The sequence below is a fragment of the Liolophura sinensis genome, chromosome 2, assembly GCF_032854445.1.
Source record: "Liolophura sinensis isolate JHLJ2023 chromosome 2, CUHK_Ljap_v2, whole genome shotgun sequence".
Taxonomy (NCBI): domain Eukaryota; kingdom Metazoa; phylum Mollusca; class Polyplacophora; order Chitonida; family Chitonidae; genus Liolophura; species Liolophura sinensis.
Window position 1 is genome coordinate 416,447 of NC_088296.1, and position 27,144 is coordinate 443,590.

Below are 27,144 nucleotides of genomic sequence, written 5' to 3' on the forward strand. Positions count from 1 at the left end.
GTGCCCACCCTACTGTGTACCTCACATTAGCCTGTGTCTTCTGTGCCCACCCTACTGTGTACCTCACATTAGTCTGTGTCGTCTGTGCCACCCTACTGTATACCTCACATTAGCCTGTGTCGTCTGTGCCCACCCTACTGTATAGCCTACCTCACATATTAGCCTGTGTCTTCTGTGCACATCCTACTGTATAACTCACATTAGCCTTTGTCTTCTGTGCACATCCTACTGTATAACTCACATTAGCCTGTGTCTTATGTGCACACCCTACTGTATAACTCACATTAGCCTGTGTCTTATGTGCATACACTACTGTATAACTCACATTAGCCTGTGTCTTCTGTGCACATCCTGCTGTATACCTCACATTAGCCTGTGTCTTCTGTGCACACCCTACTGTATAACTCACATTAACCTGTGTCTTCTGTGCACACCCTACTGTATATCTCACATTAGCCTGTGTCTTCTGTGCACATCCTACTGTATAACTCACATTAGCCTGTGTCTAATATGCACACCTTACTGTATACCTCACATTAGCCTGTGTCTTCTGTGCATATCCTAGTGTACACCTCGCATTAGCCTGTGTCTTCTGTGCATACACTACTGTATAACTCACATTAGCCTGTGTCTTCTGTGCACATCCTGCTGTATACCTCACATTAGCCTGTGTCTTCTGTGCACACCCTACTGTATAACTCACATTAGCCTGTGTCTTATGTGCATACACTACTGTATAACTCACATTAGCCTGTGTCTTCTGTGCACATCCTGCTGTATACCTCACATTAGCCTGTGTCTTCTGTGCACACCCTACTGTATAACTCACATTAACCTGTGTCTTCTGTGCACACCCTACTGTATAACTCACATTAGCCTGTGTCTTCTGTGCACATGCTTCTGTATATCTCACATTAGCCTCTGTCATCTGGGCAAACCATACTGTATATCTGACAATAATTTGTATATTCCGGGCACACACTACTGTATACCTCGCATTAGTTAGCATCATTTTACCTGCCCTATCTCTTGCCAAACATTAATGTGTATGGTTTATACTATCTGTACTTTTTGCAAACTCTTCTCACTTTCGTCTCTCTTGGAATACTGTTCATTTTCTTGGCACGCCACGGACATATCGGTTTTGTTTTCTTAACAGAGTCTATCGTGTGTTTTGCAGGTACACAGCCGTTCGCCCTCTCCATTTTTGTCTGTGTCTTCGATGCACACACTAATGTAAACCCTTCAGTCCTTTATGTCGTCTAAGCACACCCTACTGTATGCCTTTTATACATAAGAACTTACTTGTAACACGTAGGGGAGATATTTGTCCACCGACTGCTGCTTCTAAGTCCTGACATTCTAGCACTGTTTCTTTCACAGTCACCTGTCTAGGAACAACTTGGTCATGATGGACAGAAGCTAGAAGCTTCTGTCTGCTGACATCATGTTTCTCCAGATCTGCTCTTATCCCATTCAGCTGGTCATCAGTTCTGCGAGAAGAGGAGAGAAAACAAAGAGACACAGTCGTGTAGTGATCTTGTGTCCGCGCAGTTATAAGAATGACATGATGTACTATTCCTAGTAGGTTAGATCTAATTTGTCTGGACAAACGTAAGATTGAACATTAGATATATCTCACACTTGAGTCATGTTTTGGACAACTACAGCTTACAGAAACACATCTGCTGACAATAGTCACGTGCGCATGTATAACAAACATGGGGAGGTATAACACATTTATACATACGTTTTGGTGAAGTCCGTGGAACCCTGTCAACAAACAGAATTGAGCCTACATATAAAATCACGTAAAGAAGAAACAGATACCTCTCCAGAGACACACAGTACACAAGCACCCTTGGCTTTTACCTCCAACATCTAGACCATTCCCTGATCTATTACATAGCCCACATCAGTTCTCAATTCCGCTTAATAAATTCCATTGTGCTTCATACAATACAATTTCCCCTTATTTGCAAATCTGTTTACATACAAACCTTGTTTTATTTCTTTTTTTAAAAAACAGCATACAATATGTTCTTTTTGACATTACATGTTGCTACTTTATTGCTTTAATCGGACCGAGGGGTACCACTGAGCATAATAAAGCTGTTGAACTCAGGATCTAAAACTTTAGCAGATCTGGCAGCATGAGGTGGATTTGAACACGTGATCACAGTTCCTAAGGGTGGTTTGGGTCTTAGGTAACGTCTGTAGTAGAGGCAGCTGAACTACTGTTAGAGATTGTGACTTATATGCTTGACTTACCTGCAAAAACTCCACGTCCATTGATGCTAATAAATCATTGGAAGCCTGTACCATCCTCTCCATTTCCTGAGCCTGTAGCTGTAAATGTTTGAGTATGGCGCTGCACTCGACACTCCACTGTGAATAGCGGGTTCTTATGCCATCTAAGGAGTGTTGTCTCCAGGCTTGTAAAGCTTCCAGGGCTGCACAATAAGCCTTTTCCACTTCCTGAGTGTGAAGTTCCTGGTTTTCCTGCCAAACAGAAAATTCGTTTATTACCTCATCCACACCTTTAGAACTGCGTGTTCAAGAAATTATATATGTATGTGTAAAAGGGTGAACTATACGCGCCACATAACAATGTGTCTCCGGGGTGGAGGGGATTTCCCTTTAATCCAGTGATGTACATGCAAGTCTCCACTCAAAACCCCAAAGGTACGTCGGTCAACCTCTAAAAGGGTCGTGCCATCAAAACTGATGCTCCGAGCATGGTGAAGCCTTAGATGCTTCCAACCTCAGACACCTGGGACTGGTTCAAACCCGAACGTTGTCGCCCCATCAGATCAAATGGTGACGTGTATATATTATAGATTATATTATGACAGCGCATGATCGGAGATGATATATCAAATGAAGTTGTCTGAGGTGGGCATATCGCGTGTGTGTCACTGAGAAGAAAGTCATAATAATGATACGATAGTCTGATGAGACAAGCCAGAAACAAGTAAATAGACTCGTCCTTCACACAAATACATCACCGCATCAGTCCGTGTATTCCCCTGTTTAAGTTCTGATAAAAAGTCGTCAATATTCGGGTTTAACTCTTTAATTGTAATCTACATATATAATATGTGACAGAATCAGCTTTAATAGCAATATTCTACATAGTCAAAATGAGCCACAACAACATGAGACTGAACGGGTGTCATGGAAAATACCAACCTGTATCTTACTGTGCAGCCTCAGAACTCCGGACAGTGATTCCTTAGTTTCGCCTAAGACTTTCTCCAGTTCATTAGTCCTGCTCAAAACAGCTGGCTGTAATGGAAAAAAAACGCTACATTAAAAAATCCGCCTTTCAAATGACTCACTACGGTACAGGACAAAATGTCCCATTCTTCACTACACATCATAAATTTTAGGTCAGTAAACAGTTCCAAATCATGCCATATTTATTTTGATTATCGACTTATATACTAGCATGGTACACGATTTAGATAGTGATTTAAGTTATGCGACCAGAACATTCCTTGTTTCTTTCTAACATCATTGAAAACTGTTTATCACTTTTCTTTGCATGATTCCAAAGTAATTTTGAACTTACACAATTTCTTAGTTTTTCGTGGTTTGTGTTAATAGTCGTTTTGGGAAATGACCACACGAGTATTGACTCCATTTCGGTTGATGTCTGATATACGAATATCTTTTTCACATTACCTTGTCATTCTCAGCTGCTGATGGTATATCCCGCATAGCGTGTCCCTGATGCTCAACCACACACCCCACACAGATCACCATTCGACACGGTTCACAGTACAAGTCGAATGACCGACCGTGTCTGGGGCATGACGGCTGCTGGGTTGATTGGTGGTCCCTACTGACTTGGCCCTGTGAGGTTTCCTGAGAGAGGTACTCCAGGGGCGAAATCAGTTCGTGACGTTTCAGAGGACCCCTCATTGGGTGACAAATAACAAGACATTCCTCACAGTAGAACACACCACAGTTGGTACAAAACTTGACAGCTTTGACGTGATTACCTTCCTCACACAGAGAACAATATGGGATGTCATCCTCAACCTTTACACCAGATGAGAACCTCTCCACAATTTCTGCTAGATGAAAGTTAGGAGGTAGACCAGCCACACCTTCTCTCCCCAGACTGGTCGGTGCCCGACACACAGGGCATGCTATCAGCTGATGAACGTCCTCATACCCAGTGCTGCCGGAGTTCTCGTCTGTCTGTACATGTTTGAACTTGTCAGCGTACGAATCAATGCATTCCCTACAAAAACTGTGCTGACAGGGTAGCATTACTGGTTTCCGGAATGTTTCCATGCATATCGAACAGATGAGAACATCATCCCGCTCTTGCATACTTTCGGCCATTATTAGTTTTTTTTTCCTGCAACAAAAACGGCAAATCGCTCAGATGGGCACCTATAAGAATGTTCCTATTTACAAAATCATTAACGTTCAAGACAGCACACAACCTCCATCTGTTCCCGTGTTCCCACAACACACTGAGTACAGTACTTTTTATCGCTATTCTCCAATTCTCGTTTAAGAAGCATTAAAGTGTCTATACATGCACGAGGAGAGTAAACCTCGCTTTCCTGAGAAAGAATCCATTCTGTTCAGTTAGAAATTTGGCCATTCTTCCTTTTATTGCGCTTTTTGGCAAAAATCTGGTCAGGCTAATTTGGGCAGAGGTGTTTTATAGTGATATTCGATAGATATATAGCTCCAATCCATAATTAGCAAGTCTGTGTGCAAAAACGAGATTATCGCTATTTAAATGTATATTGTCTAGCCAAGCCTGTTGAATACAGTGTCTATGATGGTAACTTGACCCTATATACTGTATGATAATTGGGCCAAACCTCTGGAATATCTCTATCTGCAGAAGTTTATACAATATATAACAGATATAATAAACACGACATTACTAATAGTGACACAAGCATTTCTTACTTATATTAAAACAGTTATAAACCAAGGTCAAATTTTGTATTCCAGCTTCCAGTGTTTTTTTTTTAGAAAGCACAGAAGTAAAGACTACAATACACCAGCTTATCAATCAAAACGATTAAACCGTAAAATGTTGACTTCGTTCCAATGTGTGAAGTACACGACCGATTAGATACAGCGCCATAACAGGGACAGCCTGTCATAGCACCGTATCAACTCAAAGCCTGGATTGGAGATATGTTTATTTATTTATTTATTTGATTGGTGTTTTACGCCGTGCTCAAGAATATTTCACTTTTACGACGGCGAGCAGCAATATAGTGAGAGGAAACCCACCACCATCCGCAGGTTGCCTCCAGACCTTCCCACATCCGGCCGGGGGGAAGCCGGCATGAGCTGGACTTGAACTCACAGCAACCGCATTGGTGAGAGGAAACTGGGTCATTACGCTGCGCTAGCGCGCAGACAGACTGAGCCACGGAGCCCCCCAACCCCCCTCCGGAGATATGTAACCCATGTACACTGTGGAAGTAGGTCAGCGTCCATTCAAACAACTCCAGCTAATATATAAGCCGACCTACATGGAGTATACGGCTGTCCTATACGGCTTAGGTGTGTCAAGTTACACACCCCATTATTGGTAATCAATGGGCGAGGTTGTAGTGTTTGCTGAGTGGCACGTTAATAATCCATGTAGCCTTTCAGTTCTGTTAAATTGAAAACCCTGTCTGCAGTTCAGTGCATACCTTAGGTTTGAGCTCGCCTCCAAGTGGGGAGACCTGAGACCTGAGTCGCGTCATACCAAAGACGTCGAAAATGGTATTTCTTACTGTTCAGCTTGGGATATGAGAACATGTACATCCTAACCATAATTTTTTTACTGTTACAATGTTTATATTTGGAGCAGAAAGGCGAACGTTGTAAGTGAACACACAGCGTTCCATACATGTCGGTTGCTCCGGTTATCTACATGTATGTAGGCCCAACCCGAGACAACACGTCAGTGGCAAGCAACGACCTTCAGCAAAACCCTACATAATGCTTCTCAAGTTCAAAGCTTCAGAAAAATACATTAATAACGTACTATCGCCCTGTTTATATTGTGAAAAGATCGACATAATTGGACAGTGTGAACTTGCCCCTGATTCAATTAGTCGTTTTTCTTGAGAAGAAAATATTCCAACTGTTTATAGACAGTGTCAGAGTTTCACACACAGATCGAGAGTAGAGTCTATACAGAGACACACACCATTAATCGTACGTCGACTTCGTGAGGATGAGCAGACCATTTACATTCTGTATGAGAGCTGGTCACACGATCAAGTAAAGACAACTCCCTCACCTGATAGAAATATCCCGATATAACAATAGGCCTACCCCATCTTACAAGACTTACCTGTCGCCACTATTCCCTTCGTGTTTCACTACTTGGTAAAACTGCGCAGATTGAAACAGAAACTACTTGGTTCCGAGAAATAGGTCATCCGAACAGGGGAGTTAAATTCCTCAGTATGCTTGTACACATTTTTGTGGCACAGTTCCTTCAACAACTCAAGAATATGCACATAATCTTTAAAATTATGGGCATGGCAATGGCCGTTATTTACATAGTACGGCTTTAACTGCAACTGATCGGATGGCTCACAGATCAACGGTCATAACAGTTTACTTTAACAATATTATTTACTTATTTGGTTAGCGTTTTACGCCACGCTTAAGAATATTTCACTTATACGACGGCCGCCAGCATTATAGTGGGAAAAAACCGGGGCCCGGTGGACGCCCGGGACCATCCGCATGATGCAGCCAGACTTTCCCACATACGGCTGGAGAGGAAGCTAGCATGGACTGGAACTGGGCGGTAGGCTTCTTCGCCATTGCTCCGTGCTCGTGTGCTAATAATCTCGGAAACTGAAGCCCCTTTGAGCAACTGATATAGGCTATCACACAGCAGACGGACTGGCGTATGGGGATTAGGTGAACGATTATACACGTATAACATGACCTTTTTTTACTGTCACAGTTTTTTTTTTTTAATATTTACACGTTGTAAGTAAATGAACAGCGAACCATACAGGCATGATATCCGCGCTATGTGTGCCATAGGCAGCACGTCACCGCCAGTAATCGACCTTCAGCACAACTGCATAATGCTTTTCAAGGTTAAAGCTTCACGACCTCAAATTAATAACGTAATATCGCCCTGTTAGAAGATCGACACAGTCAAACAGTATAAACCTGAACAAAAATAAGTCGTTTTCCTTTATACGCAAATATCGACGGTTCTAGGCTCACACATAGGCTGGCATGGCCGATGTTAAAGTCTATAAAAGAAAGCGTCCCATTCGTATATCTACGTTGTGTCGATTTGAGGACGAGCAGACCAATTAAACTGTGTCTGACAGTGGGTGACACGATCAAGTAAAGACAACTCCTTAACCTGACAGATCGTTTCCATCCAGACTACATATAATCGTCTCACAGAGCTTACCTGTCCACACAAATCCCACCTGGCTTCACAACTTGGTGAAACTGAGCAGATTGGAATAGAAAATACTTAGTTCTGAGAAATGCACCTGATCTGTACAGGGGAGGTAAATCCCTCAGTATGTTTGCACACATTTATACTCTGTGACATCTCAAGAATGGTTTCCACAACTCGCCATTAACTTAAGGCCCATCCGTGAATGTCACATTTCAACGAACTATCAGTTTCCCACAAAATTACTTCAGAAAATGGGTTCAAATCATTTATATTTGTTATCCCGTTTAGGTTCAAACAGAATACATTGGAAGTATAGTTGAGAAATGTCGGATGGATTTTCTCAAACCAGTATAATGAGAATAGGCAATAGCTACAATAGTTGCCCACTGGATTCAAGCGGCGTTACCCTCGTGGGGTCTCCGGGGCTGAAAAGAATACGACCTCAGTCTTCTTGGCAAGCTTGTCGTAAAGGGCGCCTAACCTAGAGCTCTACCGTGAGGCCTCGGTGAAATATACACTCACATCTCCTATATTTGTGTGAGGGACCATAGAGGAATAAGCCTACCTGTTTGCCCTGGATTGCAACCCTTACTTGAAGAGAACGGTCTTGCGGTCTTACTTCACTTCGGCTCTTCTGTAGAGACTGAAGATCGGGTTGGCCCAGTTTGGCTAACCGGTTGGAGCAGATATGCTCCGAACTAAAATCACAAGGGTGTGTAGATGTCAAGCGATACGCAACATAAAAAAGACGATGATACTTATCGCCATTTGATAACCCCTCTTTTCCTCAGTCGATCTCTACACCGCCAAAGTAGATCTGTACAAACCTAATATGCTTTGCCTGTATTAAGACAATAAAACGTTAAAATTGCGACGAAGCGTATATGATCTCCTCTGTGGACTGTCTTCTCTTTATAAAAGAGAAACAGCTCATTACCTCAAAAGAAACAATTCAAAAAGCACGTCACCGTATCTCTTCCGCGAACAGTGTCCTGAAAACTTCATTCGCCAGAGTGGAGAGTATCAACATGTGTTGACACTCAAATATCACTGACTTGCCGATGATTGGTTACGGTAAACCTAAAACAATATCTGTGAAAGAATTAACTAACTTGTCAATAAATCTACGTCTGCATCTGACTGTATACTCAGTCAAGGCATCGCTGGACTGAAGTTTTTATAATATCTCGGGGCCGAGGTGGTTAGTGTGTCAGCGCAACGCCTTGGCCCAGGGGGATCTCACCAACGCGTCGGCTGTGAGTCCAAATCCAGCCTAGGCTGTCTTCCTTTCTGCTCATACGTGAGAGGGTCTGACTGCAACCTGCGGATGGTCGTGGTTTCCCCCGGGATCTGCGCAGTTTCCTCCCACCATAATGCTGGCTGTCGTCATATAAGTGAAATATTTTTGTGTCCGGAGTAAAACACCAATCAAATAAATAAATAAATTCATTAAACATCTCCGGCGCAATTATCAAAAGCTTTACCTAGAGCAATAACACTGTTTTGCTGCAGGACGTCCTAAATCTTTAGTTGTCAGCACTGAAAATGCTGACCAATTCTCCACATTAAGATCAAAGTCTAAAACTTCATTTTCCCTGTTCTTTACCCCCAGGGTGGGCTTTATTATGTAGATTTGTGGTCGTAACAACGTAGAGAATGTGTGGTCAGTAATATTTATTATAAGTTTCTAACCCATTTGTCATCTGAGCCACTGGAGACTCTATTGGGCTTGTTTAATCATGATATTTGGATTAGTGGTAAGGTTTCCACCCTCATGGAGGGAGGCGTGTATTATCCCGGTTCTAAAACCGGGTAAGGATCATAATGAACCCTCTAGTTAACGTCCCATAGCTCTTATCAGCGCGGTTAAGAGTATGGAACGAATAATAAATGATAGATTTCTTTGGTATTTAGAAACCAACACTTTACTGTCTAATATTAAATGTGGTTTTCCTTAAAGTCGATCTAAAGTTTGTTGAATTGAAACTTTTATTCGTAATGATAAAAAAAATAATGAACAAAACGTGTCACTATTTTTCGACCTTGAAAACGTCACCGAACTACGACGCCGCATGGAAATAAGGTGTTTTAAATATGGGATTTATCGCTTATGATTACTTATCAGAGCTTTTATCTTATGGTCAGCTATCGTCAGTTTAGGTTTTTTCATGGGCAAGAATTACCGTATTCCAGGGTAGCATACTGTCACCAACACTGTTTGCCTTCAAACTTAATAGCTTGTGAAAAACTTAAACATGTGGTACAGAAGGTTCTTTATATGTACAGTTGATGATATCCGTATATGCTACCGTTCTAAAATATGAATAACATCGGCAAGACTCCTGCAGTTTTCTCTCAATAAGACCAAGAAATGGGCAGTTGAACATGATTTTAGATTTTCTACATCTAAAACCACCGATATGCATTTTTATTGTAAACGGATCTTCATTTCGACTTCAAGATTTTATGGTAAACTAGTAAAAACTGAGATCTGAAAACAGATTTTCAGGAGTCATAGATGATAGCAAATTCCTCATTTCCCTCCATGTTAAAATGCTTAAAGCTAAATGAAAAAATCTATGCCTCAAAACAGACATTTGTATGCCAGCCGTCAACCAAGATGGACATTCGAGGTCAACAATCGTAAGGCAAATTCCCACAACGACGTATAAGTAAGGGTCTGGATATAATTAAGGTCGTATATAGCAAAGTCTAGTCTTGACTTATGTACTGAGCGGTCAGTTTTATTAAATTTACATCGATCTTTTGTGAGGCCTAAATTGACCTTGGTTCCATCATTTACGGTTCCGCCAGGAAATCGTATCTAAAAATGTGGGATCCTGTCTATGATCAGGGTTTGAGGCTCAGCCTTGGTGCCTTTAGAACCTCACCCGTACAGAGATTATACGTTGCGGCTAACCAATCTTTAGTATACAGCAGGTGTGTACAGTATACAGTCCATGTGCTACAAAGCTTACAGCACATCCAAGAAGCCTTGCCTACGACTGCAATGTGTAAATATATGCAGATAGATGATTTGGTACTCGTGTGCAGTAATTTATTTAGAAGCTAACGTCAAACAAGAGGATATAGTTCGTGTGTCTTTTCCGGAATTTCCTCCTCAGCTTCTTCCAAAACCTAAATAAATATCTGATCCAGGTAAACATAGGAAATCAGATACAAATCCTCTTATAATTCAGTTTTTGAATGACAGCTAATTCTAGACCAGTAACGTCTAATATATAATAGTTAACATCACTGCAGTGTTGTATTTTTATGCTTCCAAAAGTTTGCAAAACCTATTGTTATTAGCGCTTCAAGACATACAAGGTTGATGTATTTATTTATTTATTTGATTGGTGTTTTACGCCGTACTCAAGAATATTTCATTTATACGACGCCGGCCCGCTTTATGGTGGACGCAAACCGGGTCAAGCCCGGGAAACCCGCGACCATCTGCAGACATACAGGCTTGAATCCCTAGGCTTCAACCTCTATTATATCTGTTCGAATTATTATTATTCCCGACAGTTATGTGATACATTTTATGAGAAAACGACAACAGGTACACTCCCAAAACTTTAGAATGTTTTAGGAAAGTGTCTGAAGTTTTGCATTTTGACATTCGGTGACATTTGGTCGACTGACTTAGCAGCCATATTGGATTAAACTAAACTAAATAAAACTAAATAAACTAAATAAATCTTCCTCTTCAGAACCACTGTTTCGATAGAGCTGAAAATTAAACTGCACTTGCACAAAGCCTAGGCACATTCAGGGTGATAACGAAAATTTTCTCGTTTGACAATTGTACAAGCTCGCTGTTGGGTGAAAATGTCTTGTGACACAAAACCAGAGAGAACGTGAAATGAATTAGACGTTCAGGAAACCCACAAAGAGCTCAAAATGTAGTAGATGTACTTACAAGAAACCCATAGTGAAGACAAAACACATCTGACATACATGTACAAAAACCCAAAAGGGAATACAAGATGAATACTATTGTTTGTTGTTTTACTGCTTATTAATATGGAAACAAACAAAAAAAGGCACATGGCCATTTGTGTTGAAGTGATCATGTAATATCTGTAACAACCTAAGGGCCTTACAAGTTCAGTTACTCAGTTTCCCCAGAACAGGTTTCCACCCGTCAGCATAATTTTGTACCCAGTTTTATGAGGTAATCACCAAAAGTCTTCAGATAAGAAGTATCAATTTAACCGGAAAAGATTTATTTCTTTTAAAAGCTAACTTGTTTTAGTTCACCCATATAATTGCATTTTTTATTTTCTGTCATAAAACCACCCTTCAAATGATGATAAAGTATTACAGCGTCTGCTAACACAGTATCCCTTTCTCCAAGAAACAGCTGATTCATGTGAAGTAAGTTTGTACGGTGAGGAGGTTCAATATATAATCGTTAACTTTCAGTTATTTATTACCATTTTCCAACTTATGTATCTTATAAAAGCGACATACATTCTTCAGTAATCCATTAAAGGTAGTGCCCATTTTTCAGAGTGAGTTCTCTCCCAAAACATTTCCAACCATATATGTAGGGTAACATATAATACCTGTTGTCACTATTGCAATGTTCCTTCAAAAAGCATTGTAAGACCTATATCAGTGTGTGTGCCTCGCCTCCCTTGTAGGTCATCCCTTCTGTTCAGTTGGAAATATGGTGATTTGGAGATATACAACCTCAGGTAGACTGTATAAGTAGGTCATCTTCAGCTGTATCTTCACAAAGACAACCCTAGATAATCCAAAAGCAAACTTACACGGTTAATGGAGGGTGTCAGGACGACAGTATACATACATGCAGGCCTTTTTATAGCTTAGCTAGAGCTGTCTGTGTGAAGAGTGTAGAATTATTAATACATGTAGTCTCTTAAATATAGATAAATATATATCAACTAGTTAGAAAGTAGGCAAATTTTGCTTTTGTCATACCATAAAACGACTCTTGCGATATAAAAGAAAGGGTGGAGGGGGGAAACCAACCCAGAAGCAATGTTGGATCTTGATCGTTTTGATCATGGAAACAAACGTATGTCTACAGTGTTGTAAGGGGGGAGAATTTAAAGACACCTCAAAATCATGATTGGAGAGATGTTACCTCAGGGGGACTATAGAAGTTTGTCAGCGCCAGTTGTATCTAGGTCATATATAAGCAATGGAGATATACATGTGTGTATTCGGCTATCCTGACGGGATAAGCTGTGTTAGCAGGCCCTATATATGTATCCTCGCGCAGTGATCACAGATAATGGAGGGTGTAACATATTGGACAATGATGACGGCAGTATACATACATGTAGGCCCTTCTATAGATTAGCTAGAGCTGTCTGTGTGAAGAGTGTGAAGTTGATAATACATGCAGCCGCTTAGTCATGGATAGGCCTACATATACATCTGGGTCTTAAAATTGTAAAATAGACAGCATTACCGGGACGTTATCTGTATACATTATAGTAAAGCTGAAATATTCTGTGCAAATCCGTACATAATTTTAAGACTCGATTACTTTTAGCACCATTTACGTATACAGACATTCTTTAGCTTTGACGTCACGGGCATTTGATATAGGCTATCATATAACAAACGGGCTGACGTACATGGAAAAGGGGGAGTGTATACCCTATTCATCAATGTTTGACTACCACAGTTTATACTTGGAGCGGACAGTCGAACGTTGTTAAGTAAACAATAAATAGCGATACATGATCAGGGCAATATTTTCGAGCTTTGTGTACCACAGGCGACACGTCAGCGCCAGTAATCTCCTTCAACATAACTCTGCATAAGGCCTTTCAAGGTCAAAGCTTCAGAATCTTAATAACGTAGAGGCATACCATCGTCCTGTATATTTATATGTAGTGACAAGATCGGCATAGTTTAAACATTATGAACGTGGACCAAGTCTAGTCCTTTTCCTTGACGTAACTATTCAGACTGTTTATCGACAGTGTTACAAGTTCACACACAAAATGAGAGTCTATACATTGACACGCCCCAGTCGTCATTCTGCAATTCATATCACTGGCCTTTTATACCTGATTCTGCTGAAACCATGGTGCTAGGGACGTGTAATTTTTGCTACTATACTATTGAACAGTTAGAATAAAGCCCTGACTGAGGTAAATTGACAGAGGGGTCGTATTTCACCAGTTACATGTGACCATTTGCCAGCTATCACATTGTCGTCGCTGCTCTGGTTTTTCTCGCTATACTGTACGCCCTACTTGTACTGTGTAGATGTAAGGACGACTCGACCAACTAAACAGTGTCAGACGGTCGGTAAAACGATCAAGTAAAGACAACTCCCTAGCCTGACAAATATTTCCACCCCAAATACACCTACCTGTCCCTAAATTACCTTACCTGTCGACACAAATACCCCGTGCTTCACAAGTTGATAAATGGAGCAGATTTAAAACAGAAAAGACTTAGTTGTGAGAATTGATCGTGTTCTATGCAGGGGAGGTAAATCCCTCATGATGTTTGTTCACATTCATACTCTGTGATATCTCAACAATGGTTTGCACAGCTCGCCTTCAAGTTTATATGCGAATGTCATATTTCAACAAACAATCAATTTCCTACAAAATTACCTCAGTAGATGTGTTCAAATCGTGTGTAGACTGAAAATGTTATCACTTTTGGCTCCAAACAGAATACGTTGAAAATATAGTTGAGAAATGTAGGATAGATATTCTGAATCCTGTACCGGTATTAGGAGATTAGGCTATAGCTACGACAATTGCCCATTAAATTTAAGTGGCATTACCCTCGTGGGGTCACTAAGGTGAAATCAGGCCTCTGGGCAACCTTGTCGTACTAGGCAACTAACCTTAAGCTCCACCATGTGGCCCCTGTGAATATATAGACCGATATCTCCTCGAGTGGTGGAGTAGCCTACCTGTTGATCATGGAGTACCTGTTTGCTGTGGACTGCGAACCTATTGGAAGAGAACGTGCTCCCAGTGGACGAAGGGAGGTTAGACCTGTAAGATTTTCAAGCCCAACACCACACATGGCCCTTGTTTAGGTAGAGGTGGGAGGTTGGATTGGTCCTATTCGACCAATAGGCTGGAGTAGATATACTCCGAACTAAAATCTCAAGGGGTTGTAAATGTCAGGTGATTCACAAATCAAAAAAAACAAAAAACAAAACAAAAAAACAAAAAAAACATGACAGTAACAGCAAACTCAGCAAGTACTTATCGACGTTTAATAAACCTTAGTCGATCTCAATTTGCCCACACAGTGTCCAAGTAGACATCCACATACCTAATCCGACTAGGTGCGTTACATGCACTTGGACAAGGCAATGACCAGTATGGCTATAAATTGGTTTACTTTCCTTGTGCAGGTGATGTTCGACGAAGACTCTACACAGTGAACTCTATGTATGCTTTGTTTGACAGCATCACTGGCGATGCCATCATAAAATACTTCAGGGCCATTGGCCTATATCATAAAATATGAATTCTAATTATCAGTAGTAGTAGTAATAATAATTATTATAATAATAATAGTAATAAAAACAATCATTATCATCACCACCACCACCACCACCACCACCACCACCACCACCACCACCACCATCATCACCACCACCACCACCACCATCATCATCATCATCATCATCATCATAATACATATGGTGCATTTTATTAAATATAATACGCCCGTATCCAAAATATCTTTCACTGCTTCTAATAATTATAACTAAATTGTTCCTTTGAAAACTGCTTGCATGTACGAAATACAACTGTATTGGCGTATAATGGCTAAATTACTGAATGACATTCACAGTCCGGGACTAGCACTAATGATGTATGGAAATACATGTACATCAATAGGATAGAAGTTTTTTTCTAAAAAAAAAATGAAAAAAATATCAGAAACCAACATTTTGTATATTCTTTTGCAACATGTTTCTGTTTAAGTTCAGATTTCACGAGTTCGTAGAGCTGATAGTGAACTATAAGTAGGCTACCGTCACTAACAAGGGAGACTTTTGGGAGCGAGAACCAACCGTTTTGCTCTTCTGGGTTATCTCCCTGTTGTGTTAAGATCTCGCCCCTTCGTCGAGATTTCAACGAGATTTCGAATCATCACTCGCTCATGTGGTAGAATTTTACCAAGATCTTTCAAAATGGGCATGATGGACTTCGACTTTTTGAACGATGTGAAGCGGATGAATAAAAGACAGGTTTGTGTGACTTTTCACGTTTTTGTGCAGCTGTTCCAGCGGACTGAACGTTTTCTGTCAGCTTGAAACTGTCCGATTTACAGCGACAGCTGGCCGGCGTTACAACAACAACACGTGTTAATTATGTTAGATATGCTGAAAAGTAAACGTTTTGAAGGGATTTGTTAAGCTGAGGTTGCTGTTTACATCACGTGGAAGACGGTGTAACATCAGTTCATTTAACTAGATGAATCTGAATGAGCTTCTGAGAAGGAGGTCAGTGCCAACAATCTCAGATTGACTTGCCGCAACTATAGCCCTGATGACAACGCTTGCAGGGCCTGACGTAGTCATGGATCAGTCATCTTTAGCCCGGTAGGATGAATTGTAAAATTTCGGAAAACAGTCGATTACCAATGCACCTCGCCCATCCAGGCACTCTTTTGATTTGCTTAGGGTCTTAGGGCACCAGACCGTTAAAATCCAGAGATGTCGATCATCCCAAAGGTAAATATCCATCCATTTTACCCTGACTTTGTCACCCTCATTTGCAAAATGGCCGCTATCTACACGCCTCGCATGCACAACCAGGCAGCTGGATATGAAACGGCTGACCCTTACTGGCTTCATTTGTGGAGGTATGGCATGTTAAAACAACAGCACATGCTCTAGTTTAGTTCCCTAACGCACTAATTGTTCCATGTAAAGTAAACGGGACTCAAACCAGCCTACTCATGATCGCATAACAACAAAAGGATTTAATAACAAGCATAGTCGAAGGGGAGGATATTTTCGTATCCCGTTGCTGGGTCACCTTGTAGATCGTGGCCATTTCAGAAATGAGAAAGTCTGCAGAGAGGGGGACTTCAATAAAAATGGATGGATATTTACCTTTGGAACAATCAACATCTTGGAATTTTAACTGTCAGGTGCCCTAAAACCCTAAGCGTTGTAAAGGGGTGGCTGGATGGGCGAGGTACATCAGTAATAGACACTTTTCGTACCAGAGTAAAGGGAACTGATCCATGACTACACAGGGCCCTACGAGCGTTGTCATCTCGGGCTACTGCAACTACTGACCTAAAGTACCTAACCATCATCACTAATGCTATCCAGTTTAAGGTTGGAAGTTCGTCCCCACAAGTCTGGTCTCAATTTAACCCAGGCATACATTATACTGTCACCTTGGCAATTGAAATTCCATATGAAAGTAGGATGGATACCTACTCACCTGCACCCCCCCCCCCCCCCCCCCCCCCGCAAATCCTGTTTCCCTAGACAGGTGGAAGTTACTATACCTGAGGTAGGGATTTCAACTCACCTGGTGTACGCCCTCCTGCATCTGAAGCTAGTTCAGTTGTAAGCCACCTGGCAGATGAAAATCCTAACCACCTGGTGTTTGCCATTGTAATTGATTGCTTATGTCACGGCTTTTTGGACATCAGAAAATCCTTGACCCTCATCTAACTCCCATTTCATTAAGCCTAGCGATAAAGTCAAAAGCCTGTGGTATGTCTCGGCTGCTCCATGCGTTGCTGCAGCTAAGATTTTGCACTCACATTCATCCAGTCCACAAGCCAGACAAAGTCTCCACCACTTAGGATTTTTTGCAAATGCGCATCATGGAGAATAGCATTGGCGAGTCGTACTTTGATTTCATCGACTTTTCAAGAAACGTGTCACACTGCTAAACATGAAAAGAGATGTGGCAAAGCTTAGTGCGAATTTATGGTAAAATCATCCACAAATGTTTAGAGTCAAATGAACTATGACCTATGTGGTAGGTGTCCCAGTGTATATATTCGTCCATTATTGTTTAATTTGGTCCTTGTTTTGGTCACAAGTTAGACCAGCTAACAATACATGGGCTCCTGGTCACTTTTGCCACTGATACATATCTTAATGTTAACAGAAATTTATTGCTAGAGTAACAGAATGGTGACCAGTTTATTTTCAGGTTAGCAAGTGGGAGATATTTCATTCCAAGTGAGTGACAGCAGTTATGTGAAATGTTCTTTACTACGGCGTAAATCAAATAAATAAATAAATAAACATTCAGGCAAACATGTTTGTGAATGTGCACATAATCTTAAAATTTTGGCTTTAGCAATGGCCATTGTTTACATTGTACGGTTTTACCTGCAACTTATCAGATTAGCTCGCAATGGCAGATGACGGATCGTAATAATTTACCTCTGGTAATAACAGCTGGCCGTAGGTTAGCTGTCCAGTAAGTAAATAACTATTTATGATGTGAGAAGATTAAAGTTGCATAAATGATTTTTATTTTACATTATACTAGGCCCACTACTTTCACTTTCACTTTTTTTTTTTTACTTTTCACTTTCACTTTTGCAGCTGTATTACCAAGTGTTAAACTTTGGTATGATCGTGTCTTCAGCATTAATGATCTGGAAGGGATTGATGGTCGTCACAGGCAGCGAAAGTCCCATCGTTGTTGTACTAAGGTAATTGGCAAAATCAGATTTTTTTTTGCTCTGCATTTCTATTATGGTTATTCTGTGAACAAAATTAGTAAAAGGAATCCTCACTGGAAAATTCACCAAAGGTGTCACTCTCATGCCAGAGTGTTGTCCTTACAGCAATGCTGTCGTATTCTCGAATCTGGATCTTGACGGTTTCACCGAGGCTTTATGTTGTTTAGTTTAGACGTGACTATTCTTATGTACTGTAATTCTGCAACCTTTTCGCATGTTTGGCAGGTGTTTATTCAAGTATATTCTGAAGGCATTATGCTATGTAGACTGATAAAATTATGCTATTTTTGAAGCCAGCAAATTGGCCAATCCAACTAATATGGCTTTGTCTCCAAAATCAAATTTAGAATGTGGATAAATTGCACTGAAAGTTGGTCTTACAGATATGAAAAAGTTGAGGGATTTGATTATTGTTTTAGAATTTATCATGTATAGGATGGTGGTAGTATTATGTGAGGATGCCCGGACCATGCGGTAGTCGTGGAGACCGTGCACGTTGGATTCGCCCAAGCTCTGCTTGGTTTTCTCCTACTATAATGCTGAGTGAAACGCTGTACCCAAAAATAAACAAACAGATATTAGATTAAGCAAACTAGCCTGTGGCTGCTGTAAACAGTTTATTATCATTAAGGCTCCCAGAACTGGAGAAAGCAAGGATGTACAAAGCCCATGTTCAGGGCTGGAATTGAACCCTTGCCATGTAAACCGACACATTACTCTAATGGTTTAATGGTCAGTGTCCTAATAATTGGCCCCTGCCCCGCTGCCCCACTGAACATAGAAGTGAAATGTTCATGAGTACAGTGTGAATCAATTAAAAACTTTTTGTTTGTTGCAGTGGCAGCATGGAGCCAGCATTTCACAGAGGGGATCTTTTGTTTCTCACAAACTACAAAGAAGAGCCGATCAGAGTTGGGGAGATTGTCGTATTCAAAGTCGAGGGCAGGGATATACCCATAGTACACAGAGTGCTCAAAATTCATGAAAAGTAAGTCCGAAGCAGGGATGTACCCATAGTACATAGTGCTCAAAATTCATGAAAAGTAAATCTGAAACTGGGATATACCCATAATACATAGAGTGCTCAAAATTCATCATGAGTAAGTCTGAAACTGGGATATACCCATAGTACATAGAGTGCTCAAAATTCATGAAAAGTAAGTCTCAAGCAGGGATATACCCATAGTACACAGAGTGCTCAAAATTCATGAAAAGTCTCAAGCAGGGATATACCCATAGTACACAGAGTGCTCAAAATTCATAAAAAGTAAGTCTGAAGCAGGGATATACCCATAGTACATAGAGTGCTCAAAACTTATGAAAAGTAAGTCTGAAACTGCGTTGTACCCATAGTACATAGAGTGCTCAAAACTTATGAAAAGTAAGTCTGAAACTAAGATATACCCATAGTACATAGAGTGCTCAAAACTTATGAAAAGTAAGTCTGAAACTAGGGTATACCCATAGTACATAGAGTGCTCAAAACTTATGAAAAGTAAGTCTGAAACTGCGTTGTACCCATAGTACATAGAGTGCTCAAAACTTATGAAAAGTAAGTCTGAAACTAAGATATACCCATAGTACATAGAGTGCTCAAAACTTATGAAAAGTAAGTCTGAAACTAGGGTATACCCATAGTACATAGAGTGCTCAAAACTTATGAAAAGTAAGTCTGAAACTGCGTTGTACCCATAGTACATAGAGTGCTCAAAACTTATGAAAAGTAAGTCTGAAACTGCGTTGTACCCATAGTACATAGAGTGCTCAAAACTTATGAAAAGTAAGTCTGAAACTAAGATATACCCATAGTACATAGAGTGCTCAAAACTTATGAAAAGTAAGTCTGAAACTAGGGTATACCCATAGTACATAGAGTGCTCAAAACTTATGAAAAGTAAGTCTGAAACTGCGTTGTACCCATAGTACATAGAGTGCTCAAAACTTATGAAAAGTAAGTCTGAAACTAAGATATACCCATAGTACATAGAGTGCTCAAAACTTATGAAAAGTAAGTCTGAAACTAGGGTATACCCATAGTACATAGAGTGCTCAAAACTTATGAAAAGTAAGCCTGAAACTGCGTTGTACCCATAGTACATAGAGTGCTCAAAACTTATGAAAAGTAAGTCTGAAACTGGGATATACCCATAGTACATAGAGTGCTCAAAACTTATGAAAAGTAAGTCTGAAACTAGGATATACCCATAGTACATAGAGTGCTCAAAACTTATGAAAAGTAAGCCTGAAATTGGGTTATATGGGAAATGACCTTAAATTTCAGCCATTACTAAGTTGCACGTTGTTCTTGATTGTAAAAGTTTTATTGTTCTAATGCTCTTTCTAGATCAAGTAGGTTTGTATCCCATTGAAAAAAATGTGACTTTCAGCTCTTAAGTACATGTAATATTTCAAGACATTTATAAATCTCTCAAAAAAAGCAATTTTAGGCAATTTTCCATACTGGGAGGGGCCTCCGTGGTTCAGTTGGTTAGTGCTCTAGCGCAGCGTAATGACCCAGGAGCCTCTCACCAATGCGGTTGTTGCGAGTTCAAGTCCAACTCATGCTGGCTTCCTCTCCGGCCGTACGTGGGAAGGTCTGTCAACAACCTGCGGATGGTCGTGGGTTTCAACCGGGCTCTGCCCGGTTTCCTCTCACCATAATGCTGGCCGCCATCGCATAAGCGAAATATTCTTGAGTATGGCGTAAAACACCCATCAAATAAATAAATAAACCATACTCGGTACAGATTGTGCTGAGAATTTATGAAAATGAAATCAGAAACATGTATGTGCCCACCCACAACTCAAAATTCACAGAAGGTTTTAAACTTAGTCCGAATTTACTGACAAATACTTACAGCAGATATTGTGATAAGCTTGATGGCATGCCGCAGTTGTAGTCAATAGTCGCTCCATCTAAAAACAGTTTCATGCAGGAGTTTCCAAACAACGTTGGTAATGATAATTTAACCACCTTATCTTCTTGTTTCACCTACATCCAAGCATAGTCATTCTCTCCTTGTCCTCAGAGGGCATTTTTTGCCTGGTAAGTTCATTTTGAACAATCTGTTGAAGAAGAACGTCTTCAATGCCTCTTCTCTGTTCAAGCTTTCACCTATACTGGCCATTGTGTACATGTACGCATGGGCAGGGCTGCTCAAGTCACACCCCTCCATACACACTGAGGGGCCCTCCGTGGCTAGCGCAGAGCCTCTCACCAATGCGGTTGCTGTGTGTTCAAGTCCAGCTCATGCTGCCTTCCTTTCCGGCTGTACGTGGGAAGGTCTGTCACCAACCTGCAGGTTGTCGTGGGTTTCCCTCCGGGCTCTGCCCGGTTTCTACCCACCATAATGCTGGCCGCCATTGTATAAATAAAATATTCTTGACTACGGCGTAAAGCACCAATCAGATAAATAAATAAATTAAATAAATCCATACACACTGAAACTCATAATCACTCCTGACAACCGGTCAGCCTCGTCACCATATCTGCTGCAAGCTCTAGTCAGAAAATTTGGACTGTTTAAAACCAGGATTTGTTCATAATTCATAAAGTCTAGGATCTATGTCATTTTACAGGCAGTTTTATATTCCATCAACAGTCAAATGTAGTGGCTTTATTTTACAATGTACAATGTATACAATGCTGTATCATCCCTTCTCTTCTGCAGGGAAGACGGATCTGTGAAATTTTTAACAAAGGGAGATAACAACTCTGTGGATGACCGAGGGTTATACGCCCCTGGTCAGCTCTGGCTGCAGAAAAAGGATGTAGTGGGCAGAGCAAGAGGGTAGGTTTTACATATGTCTAACATCTTGGGACAACGGAATGATGTTTGAGGGCTTTTGTGGGTTTTTAGTCAGAAGGAGAGGAAAACAGAAACAAGCATTATCAGAAAGACTATTAAAAACAGTGTCCGAAAATATAATGTGTGTATGCAAACTGAACTAGATTGATTTAAATGTTAGATTTTAAAAGGGAGGGGAAAATGGGAAGTAAAATGTTTCTTGTCAAAATGACATGAAGCCATAAGCATTCATTCATTCTAAAGTAGGTTTTGTGAACTGCATGCAGTTTTAATGATTTTATTCCAGGGATCATTCTGGTAAATCAGATAGGGTAGGAGAGCTTTCACACTAGTGGAAAATGGTTAATTTTCTACAGTAGGGGTAAAAGGCAGCCGGTTGGCTGGAGTTGATGTACATGTATGGTGCAAGTAGCATGCATTGGTTTGTACACAACTGTATATTTGTCAAGTCTGTATTTACGTTGTCTTAAATAAAAGGTTTATTGGTGTTATTTATCTATTTTCCCTGCATTAATATGTGTTGTAGCAAGGTTCAAATACTATTGTAGCAAGCTTACTATTGTAGCATTCTTTAAATGATATTGTAGCAAGATTTAAATAGTATTGTAGCAATTTTTTAATAATATTGTAGCAAGTAGGAAGTTTTAAATACTATTGTAGCAAGCTTCAAATACTATTGTGGCATTTTTTAAATACTATTGTGGCAAGCTTTAAATACTTGTGTAGCAAGCTTTAAATACTTGTGTAGCAAGCTTTAAATACTATTGTAGCATGAGTTAAATACTATTGTAGCATGAGTTGAATACTATTTTTATTGTACAAAAGTACAGGCATACATGTAGCTTATGTTCTTCCCCCATCTGCAAGGTATGTCAAAGTAAATATTAGGGGTGGTATGAAACAATGCACATATTCAGCTCAGGTTTTGAATATATGTAAAGCACAGTAACATGAGGAGGGTGTTCCTGCGCTGCTACTCTGTGTGCATATTGGTTACCCAAAATTACAAAATTCATGAGTTCAGTACTTTGTGTATTGAGCTGAAATTTTGCATTCATGTGTCTTCTACAGGCTAGCTCTGAGGTAGACTTGCTACCATGTCTGAGTTTTTCTAGGGAAATCAGATAATGACTGACTTGGCTGATGTTTGATTTGAGGATACACCTATGAAATTGAACAGTGAAATTGCAATTTCAAACATAGAAATCATTGCTTTTGGTGTGGTTTTTATTCCAGAGGTATGTCAGCTTCCAGGCAAATATATGTGGTTTAATTGTGGCCTTGGGGCCTCTGTGGCCGAGCGGATTTATAGCACACCAGCGTGGCGCAATGACCCATGAGTCTCTCACCAGTGCTGTTGCTGTGAGTTCAAGTTCAGCTCATGCTGTCTTCCTCTTCCATACATGGGAAGGTCTGTCAGCAATCTGTGGGTGGTCGTGGGTTTCTCCCGGGCTCTGCTTGGTTTCCTACCCGCCATACTCCCACCCCACACCTCCAAAATGCCGCCTTCGTTTATGTGAAATATTCTTGAATACAGCATAAAACGCCAGTCAAATAAATTAATAAATTCTGTCCCTCTGCTTTCTTAAAGCTGTAAGCTTGACTGCGGAATTAAATAAATAGATAATTAGCATTGTGACAGTTAACTCTTTTTGTGTGGGTGTTTTGTTGTAAGTGTGTATTTTCAGGAAACTGTTTCAGATTTATTCATGCACTTAAGTGAGCTGCTTTCATTCGTCTGTTTCAGATTTATTCTTTCACTTAAGTGAAATGCTTTCATCTGTCTGTTTCAGATTTATTCTTTCACTTAAGTGAGATGCTTGCATCTGTCTGTTTCAGATTTATTCTTTCACTTAAGTGAAATGCTTTCATCTGTCTGTTGCAGATTTATTCTTTCACTTAAGTGAGATGCTTTGATCCGTCTGTTTCAGATTTATTCTTCCACTTAAGTGAAATGCTTTCATCTGTCTGTTTCATATTTGTTCTTTCACTTAAGTGAGATGCTTTCATCCGTCTGTTTCAGATTTGTTCTGTCACTTAAGTGAGATGCTTTCATCCGTCTGTTTCAGATTTGTTCCATATGTCGGTATAGTGACGATATTGATGAATGATTACCCTAAGTTTAAGGTGAGTATGAAGTCTCTTAACTATAATCAGATGTATTTGTAACGTTGCCTTGATCAAACAAAATGCCTTAAATGACCTAAAATTGATCTTTTGATTAAGTTTTAGACTTTGCCTAATCCTGAGAGTGTTATTGATCTCAGAAAGGTGTTTTGAGGTTTGTTTGGAAGATAGAATGCTACTCTACATCTACAGGGATAATGTGTCTGTAGGCTCCAAAAGTCATTTTTCTGACACATATAAAAATGTACTTTTTGGATCAAAATTTTAGGTCGTCTACTGCAGTTTGTTAAATGAATTACATTTTTAGCTCAGCTCGCCCGTACAAAGTAAGGGGAGGTATTGTGAGATGGGTGAGGGGAGTTTCGTATTGGGTGTCCGGTTTAGCTTTTGTTGTTTTTTTTTTTAGCTCCTATATAATGGGCTCCCATAGATGGATTGAAGGCTAAGCTTTTTCTTTTATCTCCCGAACACGTATAATGGGCTCTCATTTGTTGATTGAAGGTTAAGTTGTTTTTTTTTTCTTGTTAACCTTTTGTATCACACATGGATTGAAGGTTAGGCTTTTTTTTTTTTGCTCCCTAGTTCAAGGTATAGTGTATAAATGGACATTCTCAGATGTCAGGTTAAGCTTCTTTTTTTTATAGCTCCTGTTTCATGGCAATCATATTTACCTCGGTGTATACCAGTTTACCTGGTATACACAGGATCTGTAGAAAGCTTCCTAGGCTCCTAATACTAATACAGATGTGGTGCTGTATTAGTATTAGGAGCCTAGGACATAGGGCGATGCCATCCAAGCAGACAGTGACTGCTGTCAGCTGAGTATTTCCTCAACCAATCAGAGGGTTGCAGTGGCCACCCATAGTACAGGGATAGCCAATCATGCGAAGCGATTTGCATATCAAAGACCACTCCAGCGAGTTGGTTCTCAAACATCCCCACAGTGAAGTTTTTTTAATACCATAGCTCAATATTTGCTAAGACATTCACAGCGTTGGAATTCACAGTTCACAGATTGCCCTTTGCAGTTCACAATTTGCACATCAAAGACCACTGCCTCAGTTTTGTGCACAAACTCCCCCCACAATGCCGCCTTTACCAACACAACACTTTACAACTTTTATCTTTATGCTGATTCCATTCTTTAGTTGACTGCTATAGCAGGTGAACTGCTGGCATTCTCTGAATGTTTTGTTTCTCTTTTGTTTTTTATGAAAAAAAAAATATGCTCTCTTTACACACTCTCACCTCATCACAAGAAAGACTTAAATCAGAATGTACATGTCAGAGTATTTCTTGCCACATCCGCTCTGTTTAATGAAGTCTAGCTCATGCTAGTTTTCTCTCCAGCCATGCGCGGGAAAGTCTTCCAGCAACCTGTGGATGATCGTGGGTTCTCCCCCCGCTCTGCCCGCTTTCCTCCCACCTTAATGCTGGCCACCGTAGTATAAGTGGAATATTGTATTTAAAAGAAATTTATGAATTGAGTTAATGTTTAATCTTCTTCAACCCATAATTCCGACAGCCATCATATTTGCTGAAAAATGTTATTGAGTACTGCTTAAAACACTAACCGGAGAAATAAGCAAAACTTAATTTATATCCATATATAACTTTTGGGTCACTGACTCCTCCAGACGTAAGCGGGAAGATCTGCCAGCAACCTGCGGAAGTTTGTGGGTTTCCTCCGAGCCCGGTTTTCTCCCACCATAATGCTGTCTGCCGTTGTATAAGTGAAATATTCTTGATTATGGCGTAAAACACCAGTCAAATAAATAAATGTGTCACTGAGAATTGTTTAATGTGTTTTTCTTTTCAGTATCTGATCTTAGCATGTTTAGGTCTATTCGTACTCATCCATAGAGAGTAGACAGGGTATAATTGGTCAGTAAACATCAGGTGCTTAAGGTGTGTAAGGTGTTGGGAAGAAGGTGTGCTCCACCTAGTGGCAGACAGAGGATTCAACGGAAGGCAACACGTACCCTGCAGGTGGAAATTCAGCATTCACTTTTGGAGAGGTAGACAGGTTCAGAAATTGAGATAATATATGTAAGAATTGAACGTCAAGGATGTAAAAGGAATAAATCGAAATTATGTTAATTTGGATTTTGGGTGATGAGAGATTTTATTAATATTTTGGGAAAAAACGAATAACTTTAAACTTTGGGTGGTCCACAATTTGGATGCAGGAAACTTCATTGCCCCGTTTGTTGTTCGGTTGTTGTTGTTGTGAGAATTGTAGCACACAAATCAAAATCATGTCATGTTCACATTTCGTCTACTCTCTGCTCTTTTTGTCGTAATAAAATTATTCTTGTCATTGTAGAAGAACTTTGTCTGTTTTATGTTCATGTAATTTTACTTTTCATTGAGAATATGCTACAACCAGAGGTCAGATGTGAGACAAGAGGTCAATCCTGGCCTCGGGCAGGCAGTTTGTATATTATCGTGCTCAGTGTTCGTAAAACCTTGGTTACGAGAAGATGTCGACAAACAGATTCCTTCCTCCATCTCACTGTTGGTAAGACCTTGGTTGTAAGAAGGGATCGCAACCAATGCCTTCCTCCATCTCACTGTTGGTAAGACCCTGGCTGCAAGAAGGGATCGCAAACAGATGCCTTCGTCGATCTCTGTTGGTAAGACCATGGCTACAAGGTGGCCTCCGTGGCTCAGTTGGTAAGCGCATTAGCGTAGAGCAATGGCCCAGGAGCCTTCCACCAATGCGGTCGTTGTGAGTTCAAGTCCAGGTTAGACTGGCTTTATTTCCGGCCCTATGTGGGAAGGTCTGTTAGCAACCTGCGCATGGTCGTGGGTTTTCACCCGACTCTGCCCGGTTTCCTCCCACCATAATGCTGGCCGTCGTCGTATAAGTGAAATATTCTTGAGTACGGCGTAAAATACCAATGAAATATATAAATCAAATAAATAACCATGGTTACAAGAAGAGGTCGACTGACAGATGTCTTCCTCGATCTCACTGTTGATAAGATCTTGCTTACAAGAAAGCATACACACACAGATGCCTTCCTCGATCTCACTGTTGATAAGATCTTGCTTACAAGAAAGCATACACACACAGTTGCCTTC

At 40.4% G+C, this 27,144-nt stretch overlaps 2 protein-coding genes across 4 annotated transcripts; one reads left to right on the forward strand and one right to left on the reverse strand.

Annotated features, from left to right (window-relative positions):
- Positions 1–1,471: 1,471 nt before the first annotated feature.
- Positions 1,472–4,361, reverse strand: LOC135463153 (E3 ubiquitin-protein ligase Trim36-like). 3 transcript variants are annotated; one of them, XM_064740469.1, is made up of 4 exons: positions 3,688–4,361; positions 3,193–3,288; positions 2,272–2,502; positions 1,472–1,493 (listed from the first exon to the last, which is right to left on the reverse strand). In XM_064740469.1, the coding sequence occupies exons 1-4, from the start codon at positions 4,354–4,356 to the stop codon at positions 1,488–1,490; spliced, it is 1,002 nt and encodes a 333-aa protein (XP_064596539.1). In that variant the 5' UTR covers positions 4,357–4,361; the 3' UTR covers positions 1,472–1,487. The 3 variants fall into 3 exon arrangements, with proteins under 3 accessions (XP_064596539.1, XP_064596538.1, XP_064596537.1); XM_064740468.1 differs by lacking the exon at positions 1,472–1,493 and adding an exon at positions 1,528–1,773; XM_064740467.1 differs by lacking the exon at positions 1,472–1,493 and having other exon boundaries at positions 2,089–2,502.
- An 11,173-nt stretch (positions 4,362–15,534) lies between these two features.
- On the forward strand, positions 15,535–26,376 carry LOC135462816 (signal peptidase complex catalytic subunit SEC11A). Its single transcript, XM_064740090.1, has 6 exons — positions 15,535–15,644; positions 17,982–18,091; positions 18,960–19,109; positions 21,793–21,912; positions 24,000–24,057; positions 25,877–26,376. The coding sequence occupies exons 1-6, from the start codon at positions 15,588–15,590 to the stop codon at positions 25,925–25,927; spliced, it is 546 nt and encodes a 181-aa protein (XP_064596160.1). The 5' UTR covers positions 15,535–15,587; the 3' UTR covers positions 25,928–26,376.
- The last annotated feature ends 768 nt before the right edge of the window (positions 26,377–27,144 follow it).